The sequence below is a fragment of the Mustela nivalis genome (assembly GCF_964662115.1).
Source record: "Mustela nivalis genome assembly, chromosome: 12".
Taxonomy (NCBI): domain Eukaryota; kingdom Metazoa; phylum Chordata; class Mammalia; order Carnivora; family Mustelidae; genus Mustela; species Mustela nivalis.
Genome location: NC_139031.1, coordinates 94371554 through 94391856, shown reverse-complemented (window position 1 = coordinate 94391856; position 20303 = coordinate 94371554). Strand labels below are relative to the sequence as shown.

The following is a 20303-nucleotide window of genomic DNA, read 5'->3' as shown; positions in this document are numbered from 1 at the left end:
GACGCGGGATGAAGCACCATGTTTGGTGCCCGCAGTCTGCCTCCGTCAGCGTCTAAGGGAAGGCCGCCGGGTGTCCGCAGTTCCTGCGCCTTGGTCGTGGTGTTCGTGTGACCGACCGTGTGCATGTGCCTCTCTTCTTGGGAGCCCAGGTCGTAGAATATGAGAAGAGACAACTGCCTTGGGGCACCTGGAGGGTCAGTCGGTTGTGCTTCCGACTCTTGGCTTTGGCTCAGGTCATGATCTCAGGGTGGTGGGATCGAGCCCCGCATGGGGCTTTGTGCTGGGCGTGGCGTCTGCTGGAGATTGTCTTTTCCCCTCTGCTCTCCTGCTGCTTCTCTCCCTAAAAGAAGAAGAGAAGAGACGCGGCTTCACGATGTGGTTTGTTGCTTCCGCAGAGGGTCCAGTGTGTGTCCCTCGGTGGCGGTTCAAGTCCTGCCAAGGACAGAATGTTGGGGTTATTCGTCAGGAAAGACAGTTTTCTGGTTAAAGCCAATGGATTGAAAGTGAACGTATTTGGGTTGTTTTAAAACATTATCAGAACTCCCTGTAGCTAAACTCTATCTCAGAGATCCAGACCCGGAGCCCGGGGGGCTCAGTCAGTTGAGCATCTGACTTTGGATCTCATTATTCAGCTCAGGTCTCGATCTCGGGGTCGTGGGATCCAGCCCCACGTTGGGCTCCACGCTGGATGTGGAGCATGGTAAAAAATAAATGATTAATTTAAAAAATTAAAAAATAAGAGATCCAAATCTGAGGCTTGTGCAAACCTACTCACTGACTGAACCCTGGCCTTGGCAGAGGGACACGCAGTGGCCCTGGGATCGTCTCTTCTTGCCAGCCCCCTGTCTGATAATCACTGGTAGTGAAACCAGTAATTACGGACCGTCTTCTCTGGCAAACGGATGCTGAGCCATTCCCTCCGGGAGGGTACAGCTTCATGTGTGGGGGGCAGGCTTCCCAGACGACTTGTCCTGGGTCTGGCGGGTTGGCGTGTGGTGCACTCCGGGGGCTAACACAGCTCAGAAATGGGTGTTTCATCTTCGGGTCACCAGGGAAGAGCTGCGACTAGACTGATCTCTGGCCACGACGACCTCTCCGGAGCACAAGCCGAGAAGGGCTTCATGGGTCAGGTCTCTCTGCGAGGTGTGAATGGGTGACACGCTCAATGAACACAGTCAGAAGTAAGAGTGGTTATCTGTCCCCGATCATCCAGGTGGTGGACAGAGAGAGAGTGAGGGAGTGGGTGTGCATGGGGTCCCACACTTGCCGTGGCTGTGAAGTTTCAGAACAAAGCTGACATTTACGCTGCCTGGAGCTGCCAGAAATCTCTAAACCAGGACGCAAGGCTCACTTTCCCAGCCGTGTGAGGGATGCCGTTCCAAGCAAGATTCAGGACCCTCCTTTAACACATGCTTTGCAGGATTTGAGCTATGTCTCGTAGAGCGAGCAGAAGCAAGTCTCGCTCTGCTGACCTGTAGTCCCTATGCGTCTGGTGTCATAGGAGCCCAAGAAACGGGTTTACTTTGCTGAATTCACCAGCAACCCTGGGAAAGCTCTGGAAGGCAGTGCAGCCTTAATGCTTTCAAGATGTGAAACCCAGTGATCCTAATCACTTGTTTTTTGGATATGTAATTCCTGCACTTGGCACAAAACATAACTGCTCCAGAGGGCCTTCTGCGAGCTCCAGAGGGCCCCCAAGTGTCCTGGTCATCACTCACCAGTGGTTTGCGGTCAAGAGGGACTCCACAGGGAAGCAGCCAGTGTGCAGTCTAGCTGGGTTACTACCGCTGCTTGGGGGGGCTCTTGAGGGGGAGCCTGGGGGCCGGGGACCCCACACTCCCTTCTCCAAAGCCCCAGAGACCGGGGTTCTGGCAGCTCCAAATCTGGACTTGAGGGCCGATTGGGAAGGGAAGAAGCAGCAGGCCTTTGGGAGGCTGCAAATTCTCAAGCTTTCTTTAGCTGAACGTCCCTCGTCTGTGATATGGGTTTCCGCATACGGACAAGCGCTGTACTTTGAGGTGCTGATCTGTAGAACTTGGATTTGTATCTATTGTACAAGGTGTTTAAATCTAAGCACGGTTTTATAGACCTTCCCTCATTTTTCTGATAAAGTTTGAATTCCTTTCCCAAAGATTAGAGGACCGGGTGTGCAGGCAGCGAAGTCAACCCCAAGGGCTTTCAGTGGTGTTAATGGCCCCGTGTGCCCGTGAAGGACGGGTTGCTGGGCGGTAGGTCAGGGACGTAGTGGGCGATGTGGGCGCCGTCACAGCGATCTCTCCCTTTTTCACTTAAGTGATTCAGTCTCTCATTTTTGTTCTCCTGTTACGTTTGGATGTGCAGAGAGCAGTCCCTTAGAAGGCACCCGCAAGCATTCGGTAATTGGTGATAATTCATACATCTCAACCGTCAAGGATTATTCTAAGTAACAGCACCAGTAGTGAAAACAAAACGTTAATGAGTTAAAGAATACACACGCATGCACACGTGTGTGTGTATATATATGTATATATCAGGAAAAGGAAGCTCTTTAAAAAGGACCCCAATTTTAGGCCTGTGTGTAAATCCGCATTTTACGTTTAAGATTACAGTGGTTTTCCTTCTCCCCCTGGGGTCCCCGGTCACACAAGGTGGGATGCTGTCCTCTGCGAGTGCTCCCGATCCTTCTTTTTCTTCGACTCCTAGGCCCGCTACCTATGCTGATTCTCTGGGTGTTCCCTGTTTGCGAGGTCCTGCATTCCCTGGGTGGCCCTGGCCAGGTCCTTCCTCATCGTAAAGGCTGTGTCCTCATCTGGGAAGTGGGGACGATCCCCTCCATCCTTCTGAGAAGGCGGGCTGGGGAAGGTGGGGCGAGCCATTCTCATGGACCCCCATTGCCTCTTTTTGCATGACCCGAGGCCGGTGTGGTTGTCCCTGGCAGTGCATTCGTGGTGGAGGTCGGGAGGCCGCTCTGCCTGTGCGCATTCTCAGCTGTTCTCTGTGGGAACCCTTGCTCTTCTCTCGCTTGGTTGTTTCTCAACTACCTCCAGTGCTGGGCACCTCGAGTCCTTTGGGTCATTCCTTCCAGGAGCCTTTGGGGGCTGGCTTAGCAACCTTGTCTTGCTCTTAGCATGGGACTGCACATGTGCATGTTAACAGACCCCACTGCCCGCGGGTGGAGGCAGCTGGAAATTGAAGACCAGCGTCCAGCCTTGGCCTCTCCTGGCTCACACAGATCCTGTTCCCAGGGCCTCGCATCCGAGCTCAGAACTCAGGTCCTGGATGTGGGCAGAGCACTGCCCCAGGACTGACCCTGACCACACAGTTGGCCGGTGTGGGTGACCCAAGGCAAGCTGCTTCTGCTCAGCCTCCTGGCCTGTCTGGTGGGACTCCCAATTGAGTCTCCCCGTGGATCATGTGAGGGCCCGATGCCCCCCACCAATAATGTAAGTGAGGAGTGTGGCCATCACCAAGTTTTCATTTAAAGAATTTTGCTGGTTTTCTGTCTGGAGGCTGACCAAAGCACTTAGGGGTGAGGAACTGTGGATATGTGAATAGAATATCCCAAAGAGGTCTCTTAAAAGAGACACAGAGTATAAAGTCAAAGGCGATGCTCCTTCCTAGGGTCAAATGCAGATTCTTGTCCCTGAAGCCCTGAAGTTTGACGTGCCGAGGTCAGTCTCTGCTGTAGCTGGGTGAGGGTGGCCCTTTGGCCTGCCTCCCTTCCCCCTCCACCTGCCCATGTTCTAGAAAGGATTCTTTCTATTGTGCCAGAAAACGTAATCGATTTTTGGAAGGCCAGAAGTGGACCAGGTATGGCTTCTCTCTGGGGAATCTGGTCCTTAGGATTCTGGTGGCATTTGGAGGAGCTGATTATGTTGCTTGCTTCATCCCGTTGGGGTGGGCTCCCCACCCCACTTCTAGAAAGTGAGATGTGACTCTTCAAAGCTTTATTGCAATTTTCTCCCTATTGCCCCCCCTTGCAAACATCTTAAAAAAGGATTACTCAAGTAAGAAAAGAGACGAGAGCTGTGGTTCTTCTCAACGTTGGGAACACCGTAGAGCTGTAAACCATGCCCGCTTCCCCAAGATTTTACTTGCGCTGCTCTGGGGTGCAGCTCAGTTCCCCGGGATGCCCCCGTGGTTGGTGCTAGGCCAGGGACACAAGGGCCCCACTTTCTGATTCAACAGGTCCACATCCGGGCCAGAGCATGTGCCTGTGTGTGGGTTCCCAGGTGGCGCCTGTGCTGTCTGTCCGTCTGTCCAAGGACCCTAATTGGAAAACCACGGGACTGTGGGGCTCTAGTTAAGAGTGTGGACTTCTGGACTGAGCTCCATCACATCCTCGGTCACTTCGGTCTCCTTCCCGTCACTGGCCCCAGGACCTTGATCCCTGCACTTCATTTGGCTCTTGTCAACAGCAGGAATGATTCTAGTGTGAGGGCATGTGCGTGTGTTTGCACATGTACTCACACATCTCTATATAGCCTTCTGCCTGGTCTACAGAAGCACTTGGAACCATCTTTTTTTTTTCTGGTCTTGACAAATTGAAATAATCGATAGTAAGAACGTCCAAGTCCATGGCTTTCTTTACCTGTACAGACGAAGGTGAAAGGAGTGTGGGTTTCAGTCTGTTTTATCTGTAGTGTCTTCTATCAGAAGAGTGTTTCTTAAAAAAAAAAAAAAAAAGAGTGTTTCTTATTTTATTTCTTCTAAAGGAATTTATTTATTTCTTTGAGAGAGGAAGAGAGCAGGAGCAGGGAGCCCAGTGGGGAATTTGATCCCAGGACCTCCGGGTCATGGGTCAGATGCTTAGCTGACTGAACCACCCAGGTGTCCCTATAAGGGTGTTTTTTGAATATTATTTTGATTTTGGTATATATTTATAATAAAAGTTCTAATTCTATTGAAGTCTCCAAATTTATTTCATCTGTAAAGTTACCATATGATTAAAAACTACTGCATCCCTTTTTTTAATTTTCAGTGTGAGTTTCTTGTCGACATGTAAGGTCCCTTCATTTGCTACAAGACCTCTGTATGCAGACGTCATGTTCTGTGGAGGGTGAAGCCCAAGCCCTGTGGTTGATTGTTAACCAAACTGGGGGCCGCGTGCTCTGCTGTTCTCGGGGGCGTGAGCATCTCGCTGGCCCTGCGCTTTGCTGGGCCTGTCCCTGTGCTTGTCACCATGCTAGACTTTTGTCCTGTTCTTGGGTCTCTGCCTGCTCTGTCTCTGTCCATCCCTTCCTGGCTCTTTTTTGAAACCATTTCTATTTCAGGTGCTTTGAGTGTTTTTTTTTTGTTGTTGTTGTTGTTGTTGTTTTTTAAATAGTGGAATAGTTCTGATTATTACTTTGAAAAGAAGGGAATCAGTTGACGTTTATTGCTACACATCATCATCTTCAAGAATACATTGTTTCTTTTTTGAATGCTGTTTTCATTGCCTGGTTTCTGTTTTCCCTTTGATGTTTGAAGTATTGTGAGTTTCTTTTTATGTGTTTGTTATGATTTAGAATGCGAATATTATGTTTTCAGCCCCACAAGTAACTGTCTTAATATGTCATGAACATTGGTCCATTACATTGTTCCTGGTAAACAGCAGGGCCTCTGGCTTTTATGGAAGGGAGCACTTTCTTCGTAAAAATTCCTACAGTGACTTAAGACTGGCAGCTTCTCTTTGCGATTTTATTTTTAAATTAAATGTTATTGTTTAAGCTCTGCACACACAGTGATGGTGGTTAGTCCCGCCAGCGTGCAGACCTTCTGGAGTCCCCCACTGTGTGCCATCCTGGGTGCGGCAGGGAGCAAGACCACATCCTTGAACAAGAGGGCATTTACCAATTAACAAGTGGGGTAGGATTGAGTTCAGGTGCCGGTCGTGATCGTGGAGCCGGGTGGTGGGACAATGAGCCCTTCACTGCCTGTGCTGGGTGTCTTCTGAGTGTCCTGAGAGGTGGCTGTGAGCAGAAAGTGGGAAACAGACATGCCAGAGAGGACATAGTAAATTCCCTAAGGAGACGTAACCGGTTTTCCCAGCAGTACTAAATGCATATTTTGGATTTGTGCCCGAGTCAAAATGGAGAGAGCCCTTCTTGCATGGTTGGTGACTTCAGGGGTGGCTAGGTAAGCAGAGGAGTTGTGTTTTTCTCAGAGTGGGTCAGAGGAGGTGACACGTGAGGGAGCTCGGGTGTTTGCTGGGGAGTGGTTGTCACAGACTGCTGCCCTAAGCCAGGCAGGAAAGGGGTGTGGGTGCAGGGAGGTGGGGGCAGGGTGGCAGGTCCAGTGGGCAGCACTCTCCATCCTGGAGGGTGGGTATGCAGGGGAAGCCCGTGTGCTCGCAGGTCCCCATTACCAACCCGAGCCTGACTCTATTTTTAGATGGTGGATTGCGTCCATCCTCGCGCCAAGCATCAGCTTCGTGGGTCACGCACAGCGTGTTTGGGAAGGAGGACAGATCAGAAGGGGGAAGCGTCGGTGTGGATGGCCCGGATCCTGAGCACGGGGCCAAGTGTGCGCCTCAGGCGGGTCATGAGATGTGAGGGTCCTTCAGCAGACCTGCCGGAGTCCTAGTCAATTTTCTTGGCATAGGGGGTCCTCCTGGTGGGAGGGCACCGGGCCATTGAAATCCATTGCGAGCTGACTCTGTGGTTGGTTGTGATGTGAAAGGCCTATGCGTGCCAGCCTTCCGGGTCTCAGGAACGCCTGAAAAAGCTTTATTTGGTGCAGTGTTTTCAAATTTTAAGACAGTTATATCATTTAATGAAGTAGAAATTGCCCTTAAAATGGAAAAACAAACATGAAACAGAAAGAACAAAGGCATTGTTGAGGTTTGGCTGCTGGACCCACAAGTGTAAATATTGACGTTGTTGAGAAAAATGTTGACTCGAGAATCAGCTAACTTTTGGCTTTGCCTGAACTATTTGTCTGAACTGTAGTCTAATAAGGAAGAAAGTTCAAGCTTAATGGTGAAGATTATTTAAATTTTCATCATAAGTTCAAAAAGGGACAGACCCCTGGATCCTTGGGTGGCTCAGTCGGCTGGGTGACCGACTCTTGATTTCAGCTCAGTTCATGATCTCAGGGTCATGAGATCGAGCCCCGCATTGGGCTCCACGCTCAGCGGGGATTCCATTCCCTCCCTCTCTTTCTCTCTTTTCTTCTCTCCCTCTACTTCTGCTCCTACTCCTGCTCACCCTCTAAAAATGAATAAGTAAAAGCTTTAAAAAAAGAGGGGGGGGTACAGATGCCAATACATTATTTTTAACAGCAGCGGACAAAATTCATAATCAAAAGACACATGAAACCAACACAGTGTGATGACCTTCTCCATAAGCCCCTTTCATGAAAGGAAGAGAGAAGACAACAGTCATTGGTACAATTTCTGAGTCTGTCTACAACTGTTCATGAGGACGCCTTTTATTGTTGAAGGTATAAAGTTGCAGTATCTGCCTGCCTGTCAGGCCCTTCTCCCGCTGTAGAGCACATTATTTTGGTAAATCAGCTGATGATTTGAATATGGGACTCTTTTAAAGGGGCATAGGATGTTACCCCTGCACTGCTGTAGGACATTTCAAAGTGTGGTTTTTTTTGTTGTTGTTTTTTGTTGTTGTCGTTGTTCAGGAGTAGGATGGGGGTTTGAGTTTCCACCAGAGCACAGATCATGACCATGGTCTTTGTCTTTGTTGGGTGTAGATGGCAGGGCGGATTTACGGAGGGCTTGCCCTTGCCATGGGGGTTCTGTTTCACCAGCTGGACACTTGGGTTCACAGAGTCACACAACTGAGAGAGGGCATGATTGTTCAAGAGAAACCAAAATGGATAAACTGTCAGCAGTCTCCAAGTGGTAGAACTAGTGTGACTGGGAACGTGGTGGCATTTAAAGAAGAAAAAAAAAAAGTTTGTATAAAAGTCAGTTTGTAGTCATTGTTTTATCCATCTTTGTTTTAGCATCCTAAGAAATTCTGCTGAATCTCATGGTTGTATTAAAAAATATTTAGCAGGGCTGGGGGGTGGGGGTGGGGGTGTGCCTGGTGGCCCTGTCGGTTGAATGTCTGACTCTTGATTTCAGCTCAGGTCAGGATCTGTGTTGTAAGATCCAGCCCTCAGTGGTCTCTGTGCTCAGTGGGGAGTCTGCTTGAGATCCTCTCTCTCCCTTTGCCTCCTCCCCCATGAATAAATAAAATCTTTTAAAAAATTGAGCGGAGAATGTTAATTTTATTAAAGGAAGCTTATCGAATTGCCAACTTTTCTGATATTTAAAAACTGGGGGTAAAATATATGAAACCTAAAATTTACTACTTTAGCCATTTGTTAAGTGTGTAATTCAGTTGACTTAAGTACATTCACAATGTTGTATAACCATCATGGCTATCTATTTCCAGAACTTTGTCCTCATCCCAAACAGAAGCTCTGTATCCATTGAACACACTTCCCTTCTCCCCAGCCCCTGCTAACTTCTACCTCTTGTTTCTGTACTAGGTGCCTCATATGAGGGAGGTCCTACAATGTTTGTGCTTTGGTGACCAATTTACTTCATTTGGCATAATGTCTTCCAGGTTCATCCATTTTGTAGCATGTATCAAAATGACATCCTTTGTCAAGGCTGAATAATATTCCTTCTCATGGATAGGCTACATATTGCATGTTCATTCATCTGTTGACGGACACTTAGGTCGTTTATGCACTTTGGCTATTGAACACAGTGCCACTGTGAACATGGGTGTACAAATATTTGTTTGAGTCCTTGCTCCCACTTCTTTTGGGGTATATGCTTGGAAATAGAATTTTGGGAACTTATGTTCATTCTGTTTGATTTTTTGAGGAGTTTTTGTTCCATTTTCCATAGAGGACACAACATTTTATATTCTCATCAGTGAGGCAGAAGGGTTTCAGTTTCTCCACATCCCCACCAACACTTGTGATTTTGTGTGGCATCTCATGGTGGTTTGATTTGTGTTTCCCTAATTACTAGTGATGTGGAGCATCTTTTTATGGGTTTATTGGTTGTTTATTTGTTTACCTTGGAGAAATGTCTAGTTCTAGTCTTTTGGCCATTTATGCAATAGGTGGTTTGTTTTCTTATTGTTGACTTGTAGGTGTTCTTCATATATTCTGGATATTAATCCCTTATCAAATAAATGATTTGCAACCCTTTTGTCCTTCTTGGTGGGTTTTTTCACTCCCTCGATCATGTCCTCTGCACAAATGTTTTTAATTTGGATGAAGCCCAGTTTGTCTCTTGTTGTTGTCTGTGCCTTTTGGTGTCTTATTCTGGAAGTCATTGTCAAATCCAACATCATGGAAACTTTTCCATAGGTTCATTAAGGAGCCTAATTAGTTGATTAGTGTGAGTCAAAAGTTCAACCTCATCATTTTGGACGAGGCTATCCAATTTTCCCAAAACCATTTATTGAAAAGACTGTCCTTTCCCCATTGGATGGTCTCAGCACCTTTGTTGAAAATCAGCCAGCCATTATATATGACGGTTTGTTTCTGTGCCCTCTATTCAAGTCCATTAGTCTGTATGACTGTCCTTCTTCCATTTCCTGCTGTCCTTATCACTGTAGCTTCATAGTAGGTTTTGAAATCAGAAAATGTGAGTCCTCCAATCTTGTTCTTTTTCAAGGGCTTTTTTTGCCATTTGGAGTTCTGTGAGAATCTCTATAGATTTTAGTAGGTTTTACAGATTTCTTCAACAAAGCTGGAGGGAATTTGTGAGGGACTGCGCTAAATCTCTAGATTGCTTTGAGTATTATCATCATCTGAACAATATTAAATGTTCCAAATCCAAAACACAGGATGCTTATCTTATTTATATCTTCTTTCTATTCCTACAGCAACATCTATAGTTTTTTGTGTATCTTTTGCTTCCTTAGTTGAATATATTCCTCGTTGTGATTCTTGATGCTGTTTTGAATGGAGTTTTCTTTTTTATTTTTTTAAGATTTTTTTATTTATTTGACAGAGATCACAAGTAGGCAGAGAGGCAGGCAGAGAGCAAGAGGAGGAAGCAGGCTCCCTGTTGAGCAGAGAGCCTGTTGCGGGGCTCGATCCCAGGACCCTGAGATCATAACATGAGCCGAAGGCAGATGCTTAACCCACTGAGCCACCCAGACACCCCTTGGAGTTTTCTTAATCTCCTTTTCAGACTTTTTGTTAGAGTATGGAAATTCAAGGGATTTTAGTGTGTTGACCTTCCATCCTGCAACTTTAATGCATTTATTAGCTTGAGATTGAGTGTGTATCTTAGTAATCTTTAGAGTTTTCTGTAGATAAGATCATGTCATCTGTGAACAGAGATCATGTTAGTTGCTTTCCAGTTTGGGTGTCTTTTATTTATTTTTCTTGCTCTATTACTTTAGCTAGAACTTCAAATGCAATGTTGAGTAGAAGAGGTAAAAGCTGGCGTCCTTGCCTTGTTTCTGGTCTTAGGGAAGAGCCTTCGATCTTTCACCATTAAATATGATGTTAGCTTTAGTTTTGAGACATTTTAGGAGAGACCAGAGTTACCCTGATCTTCTTAGTATATCTAACTATAGTTTTCCTGTTCCAAAGGGACTACTCAACAGGCTTATGGGATATGTATTTTTCTGGCTGAGAAGCAATCTCACTTGGTAAATACTTTCAAAGGTCATATTAAGGTGATAAAATGGCCATGTTTCTGTGATATTTTTGGCACTCCAACAGCCATTAAATCTGAACCTTCAGGGGGAAAGTAGCATGTTTCCCTGTGTTGAACACATCCCAGAGTTCCAGAGGCATACGAGGCAGGGCAAGCAGCAGGCACAGAGTGAGCTGGAAGGAGTGTGGGAAGCAGTGGCAGAAGGAGGTGTGGGGCAACGTGTTAATATGGGTGCAGAGAGCGTCCTTAATCGGCCAGGAAGGCCCAGGCTATGTGGCAAGAAGGGGGAGCCAGGAGGACGGGAGTCCCTCCCCCAGGCCTGCCAGGATGTGGGCGAAGGGGGGAAACAGCATCCCAGGAAAGTGAGACTTCAGACTGAAGAGGTGGGAAGATGTATTTACAGAAGGGCCCAGAGCTGGGAAGCTGTCCATGCAGAGCCATCAGACCCTCGGGGGGTTGGGAGGCCCAGAGGAGACAGCACAGAATCGTCCTGGCAGCCGGCTGGGATCGGTTGGTGTGTTTATGGCAGAGTTCTCCAGAGAAACCGAACATATATGGGTCTGTATGGAGACTTACCTTAAGGAATTGGCTCGTGTGACTGTAGAGGCTGACAGATCTGGAGTCTGTGGGGCTGGCTGGCAGTTCAGGAACTCAGGCAGGAGTATGCTACAGTCTTGAGGTCAGATCCCTTCTCGGGGTGACCTCAGACTTTGCTCTTATGGCTTCAACACATTGCACAAGGCCCGCGCCCATTATGGAAGGTTTCCCTTTACTCAAGTCTGTGATTTCAGATGTTAACCGTACCTACAGAGCACTTTTATTAATTTATTTATCTATTTATTTTTTTAAATTGATTTTAGAGGGAGAGAGAGAATGTACGCGTGTGCATGCATAGCGGGGAGGGGCAGAGGGAGAGAGAGAGTCTCAAGCAGACTCCGTGCTCAATGTGGAACCCGATGAGGGGTTCAATCGCACCACCCTGAGATTGCGCCCGGAGCTGAAACCACGAGTCGGATGCTTAACTGACTGTGCCTCCCAGGTGCCCCGCAGCGTACTTTCAGAACAGCCTCTAGGTTGGTGTTGGATTAAATGGCTGGGCCTGGAACCTGGACACATGGAGCTCGCCACCATGGGGGCGTGCAGCTGTGCAGGGCTGGGAGCTGCTGGCCCTGCCGGAGGCTGGAGGGAGGTGACCCGCCACAACTGCGCCCAGGCGGGGAGTGGAGTGCTCCCGCCAGCTTGTTTGTGCTTCCATGTCTCCTGCCCTGTTCTTTCCAGCCCAGCGGCCTCTTAGGGTATGTTCTTCAGTTTCCATCCAGGTGGCTTAAAGGATCCTACACACTTGCAGGAAACATGAGTGGTCGGCAGTAAATGTTACATGTTTAGGGTGCTTCTGTTCCCTTTAGCTAAAATGACAATTTAGTAGTGTTCTAATACCTTGCATCTGAATTTGTTTTCTAGGACCACCAGAACCAAATAGTATGGACTGGGTGGCTCAAACAACAGAAATACATTTTCTCATGGCTCTGGAGGCTGGAGTCTGAGACTGAGCTGTGGGCAGGGCTGTTCCCCCCACTGAGACCTCTGTCCTTGGTGTTCAGACGTCTGTCTGCTCCCCGTATGTTCCCATGGTCATCCGTCTGCGTGTCTGTGTTCTGATTTCCTCTTACACCAGATCAAGGCCCACACTAATGCCTCACTGGATCCCAGTCACCCCTTAAAGACCTCCCACCTTCAAATTCAGCCACATTCTGCGTCCTGGGTGTTAGGGCTTCAACTTCTGATTTTGGGGGAGGACCCAGGTCAGCCCATTACTGGGTCTTACCTTGATTTCTGTGCTGTTTCAGCAGATGAAATCAGTATCCTGACTTTTGTGCCCCATCTGATTTTAGGTATCGCCTGGGAAGCTTCTGTGAGTCTCTGATTTCTGAATTCTGAAGACTTCAAACTATCTGGAGGGAGCATTTCTGTGGGGGGGGTGGGGCATGGGGCCCCCGATGGGCAGGTGCTGTTCCCTTCACAGCTGGGTGCTGCTCTCCGCACTGATCTGGAAGCTGCCGTTCTGCCTCCGTGTTAGGCTCGTTCTTTCTGGGGGCTGTTGTCCATGTTTCTGGGATTTCCTTCGTGCAGGTTGAGTTTTCTGCTGTATTCATTCGATGTGACCGCCCCCAGTATCCAGTTTATGGTGTCCTAGGCCCCTTCCTGCCTGTACTGTTTCTTCCATTCTCCTTTTCAATTTTGTGGAATGAAATGAGCCCCTTTCTAAGTTGTCCTTATGTTTTTCATAGTAAAGCGACTCCTGGGAGATGGGCCCTTCCACGCCCTGAGCATAGGAGCAGAAAGTGTTTGCTCAGGGGGTCCGTCCTGCTGGCTGTGGCCCCTGGACGTGGTGGGGTGGCCGTCGTGGAGTTCTTTTGTTTTCTTCTTGCTGTAACGGGCTGGCATGGATGACCCCCCAGAGTCCCCTTTGTGAATGCTGCCCTGCTTAGATCCAGATGCTGAGTGCCTGGTGAAGTGGGGGCAGCGTCCACTCTTGGCGTGGGTGTTGGGCACAGTGAACGCACAGTTTACCTTGTGGGGAGCAAGACTGGGAAGGAACATTTACAATTCTGTGTAGCCAATGAAAAGATGAATATAAGCCTAGCGTGGGGCCAGGAGCCCAGAAGGGACACAGACAGAGCCATCTTGGAGCAGCAATGATTGGTGAGAGGCAGTCTGTGGGGACTTCCTGGAGGAGGTGATTGCTGAACTCAGTCCTACAGGGTATAGTGTGTTTGCTGGTGGTGGAGCTGGGGCCGACAGTTGCAAGGACAGAGGCTCAAGAAAGCCTCTCGTGGCCCAGAGTTATGAATTATTCAGGGTGTCTGTACCATGGAGGAAGGAAGGGTGCAGGACGTGCACCTCTGGGAGTGATTATGATGGGGAGCGTTCGTTGCTGCCGTTCCTGAAAATGTTTTCACGACTGATGACTCTGGAATCCACACCCCGCTCTCTGCCTGCTGCTGAGATTTCGAAGGAAAGATGGGTCTCAGAGAAGCTCGCTTCACGGAAGTTTGGCGGAGCGTTCCTTTTTTTGTTTGTGTGATCAGAGGCACAGGGAAGGCCCATCCCGAGTCCAGGCCAAGGCACTGGTCGCCCCCCGCCCCTCGTCCCTCACCCCAGCCCCAGCCTGCTGCATCAGAAGGGAGGGGCCTGTGTCAGACTCAGCTGGGAAACTCGTCTGCTTCGTACATGGCGAGCTGGTGGTTTGCTCCACAGTAGAGTAAAACAGCAAAAGTCAGGATCTCTGTTTCCTGCTTATTAGGAGCTCCCTGGAAGAGCCAGTATGCCTTTTCACATAGCTGCTGTTATTTGCAGTTCATGTAGAGGGCGGGAAAGTCTCCCGGGTCTTCGCAAGTCCATTTCTGGGAATGTTCTTCTCAGGGGTTGTACTCACAGACCTGGGGCCTTCAGGAAGAGGGTAGAGCTGGCGGGGGGCCCTTAGATGCCCCTGACAGTGGTCGATCTTGACTGTGGCCAGGGGACCCAGTGTGCACACAGGCAGCCCCCCGAGGACCCCAGCAGCACATACCCGCCTCCTTGCCTCATCCAAATTGGGCTAAATCCATCATGGCCCAAGTATGATAAATGGTCAGGGTGTAAATATTTGTAACAAGGAAAGGAACCCAGGGGTCCCTGGGAGCTCCTGAGAAGGCATGCAGTCAGTGCCGTGGGCCAGGTCCCCTTCGGCGGTCTGGGGGCTCTGTAGCTGGCTCCTGTCTCAGAAGGCCGGCTGGTACCCCCGGGGGTAGAGATCCCGACCAAGCACCTGACTGCCCGAGGGGTGTCCCAGCGGCAGTCCCCTTAGTCATGTCGTTCATAGCCAAGTTGGGAGGAATGAATTTCTTCTCTGCTCGGGCTTCTCACCATCTGTCTCCATTGCAGGTGCTGCAGAGCGGTCAGTGTAACGGGAAGGAGGAGCCGATGGCTTTAGCCGGCTGCCCGGATTCCTTCTTGCACCGTCCGTACTACCAGGTAAGGGGGAGCGTGGGCGGCTGCCGCCTGCACAGGCAGTGGCTCAGGGCCACGGCGCAGATGGAGTTAGTGACCGCGACCCACTCCGTCGCTGGCCGTGGCTGCACCGGGGCTGCTGGCACGTCCCACAGAGGATCACATGTCTGCCGGGTTGTCTTCACTTGTTGCTGCGAGGCTTATCACCTGTCCTCTCTGTCCGTGGCACCCTCTCCTCGAGGAGCTTGTCATTGTTGTGCAGCTTTGCCTGTGACCTGCGGGATGGGGTGTTCAGGTGTGGTCATCTGCTGGGCCCCAGAGCCCAGGTGGCAGGGGCCGTGGCCCCTTCGGGGACGTTCATGTGGGGGCACTGCATCCTGGGCGAGGAGTGGGGAGAGGGTGGGCTCTGGGCCCAGGCGCGGCCTGTCTTTCAGAGATGGAGGCCGGCCCCCCGCCGAGACTGGCTCCTTCCCGCCCCATCACCCAGTAGTCTGCGATGGGGTTTGGTGCAGGGCACAGCACATTCAGACCCGGCCCTCCAGGTTCTCAGGCTGCCCGGTGGGTCTCCCCTGGACGCTTCCTTCATCTTCCGAACCACTTTTGTGTTTGAACTTCTACTTGACCATGTGCAGGGACACATCTGAAGGAATGCACTAGCCAGACTTGGTCTGTCTTTTTCTTTATCTTTTTTTTAAAAATTTATTTGAAAGGGAGCAGGGGGAGGGTCAGAGGGAAAGGGAGAAGCAGACTCCCTGCTGAGCAGGGACACCCCCCACCCCCCATCATGACCTGAGCCAAAGGCTTCACCAGCTGAGCCCCCCGGATGCCCCAAGCTTGTCCATCTTTATGAGGCTTCGGACACTTCACGCACTTGTACCATCTTTCTCTCGCCCTCAGTGTCTCCCCGGCAGGGCTCCCAAGCTTTGAAAGTCCTTCCGTATGCTCTACCCTTGATCTGATACTGTTGTCTCCTTCCTTCATCTGTAAAGTCTCTCTTTGGTAATAGCGATGAGAATTTCCTTGTGTGCCACGGCTGCGGAGAGATTTCCTTTTTAATTTTTTTTGGCATCAACATGATGTGGACCTTCAACGAGAGGCTGAAGGTTAGGAATTATTCATTGTAGCTGCTGAATTTGAGACGAGACCGAAGCCGGTCACCAACCAGAAAAGAGCACTGGCACCCTAGCCGAAATGTGGAGCGTGCTGGGGACAGTGGGTCTGTTCCGTGGGTGATTTTGTGCAAGGCCCTCTGCCTTCTGCCGGGCTGATCTCTTGTTCTTAGAGGGCCTCACCCTGTTGATGAAAGCTCTGTGCTGCACCCGTGGCTCGTTCTCCCATGGTCACTTAGCTTTGCCCAGGTGTCTGGGCCCAGACTGTGCCCATCGTCTGTCCTGCTGCCCTACTGTCACTCCCAGATGGAGGGGATGGATCAGTGCACCACAAGGGATACTGTCCCCAGGGCAGTCTGTCTGAAAGTTGGTGGAGAAGTGTCTTCGCCAGCTGGTTATGGAGCAGACCTGCAGGGCCAGACCTGATGGGCACCACCGAGTCCCTCTTGCAACCTCCCCGTCCCCCATCTTCAGTTTCCCGCAGGGCCACACAGAGATGGCAGAAGCGCCAGGCGAAGGTCACGCCTCAGTCCCCAGAGAGCTGTTTGTCTTGGCTGACTCAGTTGCCGGAGGCTGCTCTGAAGGAGCCAGGAAGCCATGGGTGCGTGGTAGTCAGCCCAGCGAGCCTCTGTTGCCCCTGGAGGAAATGCTCAGTCATGCCGTTTGGTGACTTTGGATGGCATGGTCCTCCTCCCATAAAAACCCAGCAGCCAGACTTGGCAGCTCACATCCACCATTCCTGGGAAATCGGATGACAGTTCCAGAATTTCTCAGAAAATGGGATGATTTACAGGGAGTTCCAGTCTTGAGCAATCTGCAGTTTTAGCAATTAGAGAAATCTCCTAAGTTAGAGAGAAGAATTCTTAAGATCGTCAGCGACGAATGGTTTTCTGATTCTAGCTGTTCACTTAGAACTGGGGTGTGGATTCATGACAGGGTTTGGTCAATAGATTGCTGAGATACAGACCTTTTTATGGACACAGAAGCACCCACATTAGCAAGTGCATTAAGTTATCCTGCTCTCCGTGGTAAGGGACTATGTGGCACGGGCATGACGGGCCCCAGGGCTGGTGCGATGCGGCAAGCAGCTTCCCTCTGAAGACTTCGCTTTTCCTTTAAAATATGATTATTATCATAGTTCTGTGGCCTTGGGGGGGGGTCTTGTAACAGTCCTGTGCCTCAGTTTCTCTTCTGGTAAGAAAGGGTTAATGGTGTCCAAGTTGTGTGGGGATCGGAGCAAATGCACAGAAATCGCCCGGCATGCGGGTGGCCGTGTCTCGGGTTTCATTAGGTTTCATTAGGTTTCATTCCTTGGTCATCAACTGGACCAGACACAGCGTCAGAGCTAGGGCGACAGCTTTGCAAGAGGCAGGCAGATTCCTGGGGCTCATGAGTCCTTGTGGACGTGGGACAGCTGGCAAATAAGATGATTGTGAATGAGGATAATAATTCGGAGGCAAATAAAACAGGCCAGCAGGAGAGAGAGGAGGTCAGAGAGGCCTCCCCAGAGGAGGCATTCAGAGCCTAGGTGGCACCCAGGCAGGAGTGGGCAGGGCTCTCTCTGCAAACAGAGGAGGAAAAGCCTGGCCTGGGGAGGCTGGGGGAGAGGTGAGACTTTAGTCAAGTGGGAATGGGAGTGGCTATAAATAGAGACCTGCAGGCCATCGTCTGCAATTTTAAAACCCCAGAAGGTCCAAACCGGGAAGAGCTCTCATTTCTCACATCACAGCAGACCTTGACTTGACTCATCTGGAACTGTGCCCTACGGGGGCCTCCCTGGGCCCTGCGTTCTCTCTGTTCACTCCGAAAAGTCCTTAATTCCCACCTCCCTCTGGCCTCTGGGGTTTAGAGGAAGGGGTTACACACCTGTGAAGAGGTACATTTTATTTATTGACTAAAAATGAAAGCGGCATTTATTATCCTTAAGAAAGGAATGCAAAAAAGTAGGAAGCGAGACGAGTTCAGGGAACACATGCGAACGGAACGTTGAATGGTGCTTTGGCAGTGAAATGCTCTAATGTAGACGTGATACAGGTTATCAAGCTTACTGTTGAATTTCCAAACACTGAGTATCGAGCTTTACTTTTCTGATTTTTATTCTTGCTTTCTGAATCAAAAACACGTATGTTTATGGGGCGCTTGGGTGGCTCAGTTCGTGAAACCTCAGCCCTCCGAGGTTCAGGGCATGATCCCAGGGTCCTGAGCTCCAGTCTTGCTTTGGGCTCCTGGCTCAGTGGGGGGGCCAGCTTCTCCCTCTGCCTCTGCTCATCGCCCTGCTTGTGTGCTCTCCTGCTGTCTCTCTGTCCAATAAATAAATAAATAAAATCTTCCAAAACAAAAAAACGCACGTACGCTTGTCTTAGAAGTCAGCATCTGAGAGAGGGTCCCTGTGACCACCCCTGTTTTTTACATAAAGTATGATGTCATCTGAGAAGAGTGAGAGTTTCCCTTCTTTTTTGCCTATATAAAAAGGCCCCCCACACTCCGCCAGGGAGCTGTCCCTGGCTCCTCTGCCCCCGAGGGAATTCCTCAGTTCTGTCTCAGCCCCCCTTGCTGCTTCTCTGGTTCCATTTCAGTCCCATAGTCCCAAGCCTTTAGGCCAGGAACCTTCCTCTCCAGCTTGAGGGCTGGCAGACAACAGCCATGGGCCGTCCGGCCCCCTGCCTGCTTTTATAAATGGAGGCTTATGGAACCAGGGCCATGCTCATTTGTTTACATCTCTGCAGTGGCTGCTTTTGGGCTCAGCAGCCCAGTAGAGCAGCGTCTGGCCCTTAGCAAAGAAGCCGTTTGCCAACTGCTGTGTTAGGACACTGACTGCTCCAGTGAGTGCTGTGGGCGGACGGAGGCCTCCTTGTCGCCTACTCGTGGTCAAGGCCATGGGCACAAGATCAGAGCCTGATCAGCTGGGGGTTTTTGCTGGGCCTGCGGACCTCTGGGGACAACCCGATTCCTGCACCTTCTGGTGGTGTGGAGGAGCTGGGAGATGACATCAGTCCTGTAGTCTTGATTTGGGATCCGTCCCCAGAAATGAATCCCATTCCCAAAGCCCATCCCTGTTCTTTATCTTTTTAACCAGAGAGGGATCCTGTAGCCTCTTTGTTTTTATTCTTATGGCCCTGTGTCTTGGCAAAAGGTCATTTATATTGGACTCATTTTCTTCCAGCACTTTGTGGCTGGTGACTTTGGCTCATTGTGGCTCTCACAGGTGGGCTGGAAGGATGCAGAGAGCATTCATCCCATCCCTTGTATTTGCTTCACGAGGCATCCCTGCTGATAGGACGTCTACCTAGAAGTGGTTTTGCAAATCATTTCAAGTTTTGATGCTGAATTTCCTAATAACCACTATTTTACAGGAGTCTTGTGAGGGAGAAGAGGGCATTTGTACATGTAGAACGTACCCTAGACTAAATAAATTCCATGTCCGTGTCTTCTCTTTACAATGTCACTGTGAGAATTAGGGTCCCCGGCGCTGTGTTCTGCGCATCCAAGATGGGCAGGAGAGGAGCCATCGCTTTGATGTGACTATGTGAGCTGCTCTCTGATTTCTTTGCATGTAGATCTCGTCTCTAGATGTAGAGTTTTTAGGTGGTTTTGGGATACCTAGGTCAGTTGGAGACTGCAGTCTTCCCCAGTCTTTGAAACCACACTGCAGGACCGTCACGTAAAAATAGATGGCATTTGGTTTGGAAAACCATTTTCTCCATGATCTGGTTCTCGCTCCGGGAACCTGAGGTAGTGAGCGGCCTGTCGGTAAGCAGCGTGTGTGCTTATACTTTCTGTAACTTATGGAAGCCACTGAAAACCTTTTTCTTTTTTCTTTTCTTTCTTTTTTTTTTTTTTTTTTTAAGATTTATTTATTTATTTATTTGACAGAAAGAGAGAGAGATCACAAGTAGGCAGAGAGGCAGGCAGAGAGAGAGGAAGGAGAGCAGGCTCCCTGCTGAGCAGAGAGCCTGATACGGGGCTCAATCCCAGGACCCTGTGATCATGACCTGAGCCGAAGGCAAAGGCTTAACTGTTAGAGCCACCCAGACGCCCCGAAAACCTTTTTCTTTAACTGCTGGGAGTAGTGCGCGTCCTTTGTTCATGGACTTACGTGTCGGGAGTGACAGGCAAACTGTGGCTAGATCTCGGGACCCAGATGCCCACCCTGCTGTCGAGGACTTCCGGCCGTGGTGTGACAGACGGACAGGTGCAAGACCAGCTGGGAGGGTCTGTGTCAGCGCTGTGCCTTGTGGGGAGCAGCGGGGACCCCGAGTCATCCCCTGACATGTGTGGGTGTTCAGCCCAGAGCTTGTGACTCTGTGTGTGGTGCATTGTGTGGTGTGTGGCAGGTTGTGGAGACAACACTCAGCGCTTCTGTGCTCCAAGTCTTGGACCCTCCTGCCAGCCCTGGGACATGGGGCCACCATGCTGTCCCCTTTGCAGATGACACTAAGGACAGAGCAGAGAAGCTATTGCTCCCTACTGAGGAGCAGCCGTGTTCTTCCTGATGTTCATGGCTACGCGTGGCGCGTGTGTGTCCCTGAGACTGAGGCGGGAAGGTATCGTCAGGGGGAGCGGGGTTCAGTTCTCAGAGCTCCTGTGATGCGGTATTTCGTTGGTACCCT

At 49.9% G+C, this 20303-nt stretch overlaps 1 protein-coding gene across 11 annotated transcripts in view; it reads left to right on the top strand.

Moving 5' to 3' along the window:
- GRB10 (growth factor receptor bound protein 10) overlaps positions 1 to 20303 on the top strand; it is a 172045-nt gene that overhangs the window by 39714 nt on the left and 112028 nt on the right. For all 11 annotated transcript variants that reach the window (XM_082692791.1, XM_082692787.1, XM_082692785.1 and 8 more), the window contains one exon: positions 14519 to 14608. In XM_082692791.1, the coding sequence (XP_082548917.1) occupies positions 14558 to 14608 (51 nt within the window). In that variant the 5' untranslated portion in view covers positions 14519 to 14557. The remainder of the gene's footprint in view (positions 1 to 14518; positions 14609 to 20303) is intronic.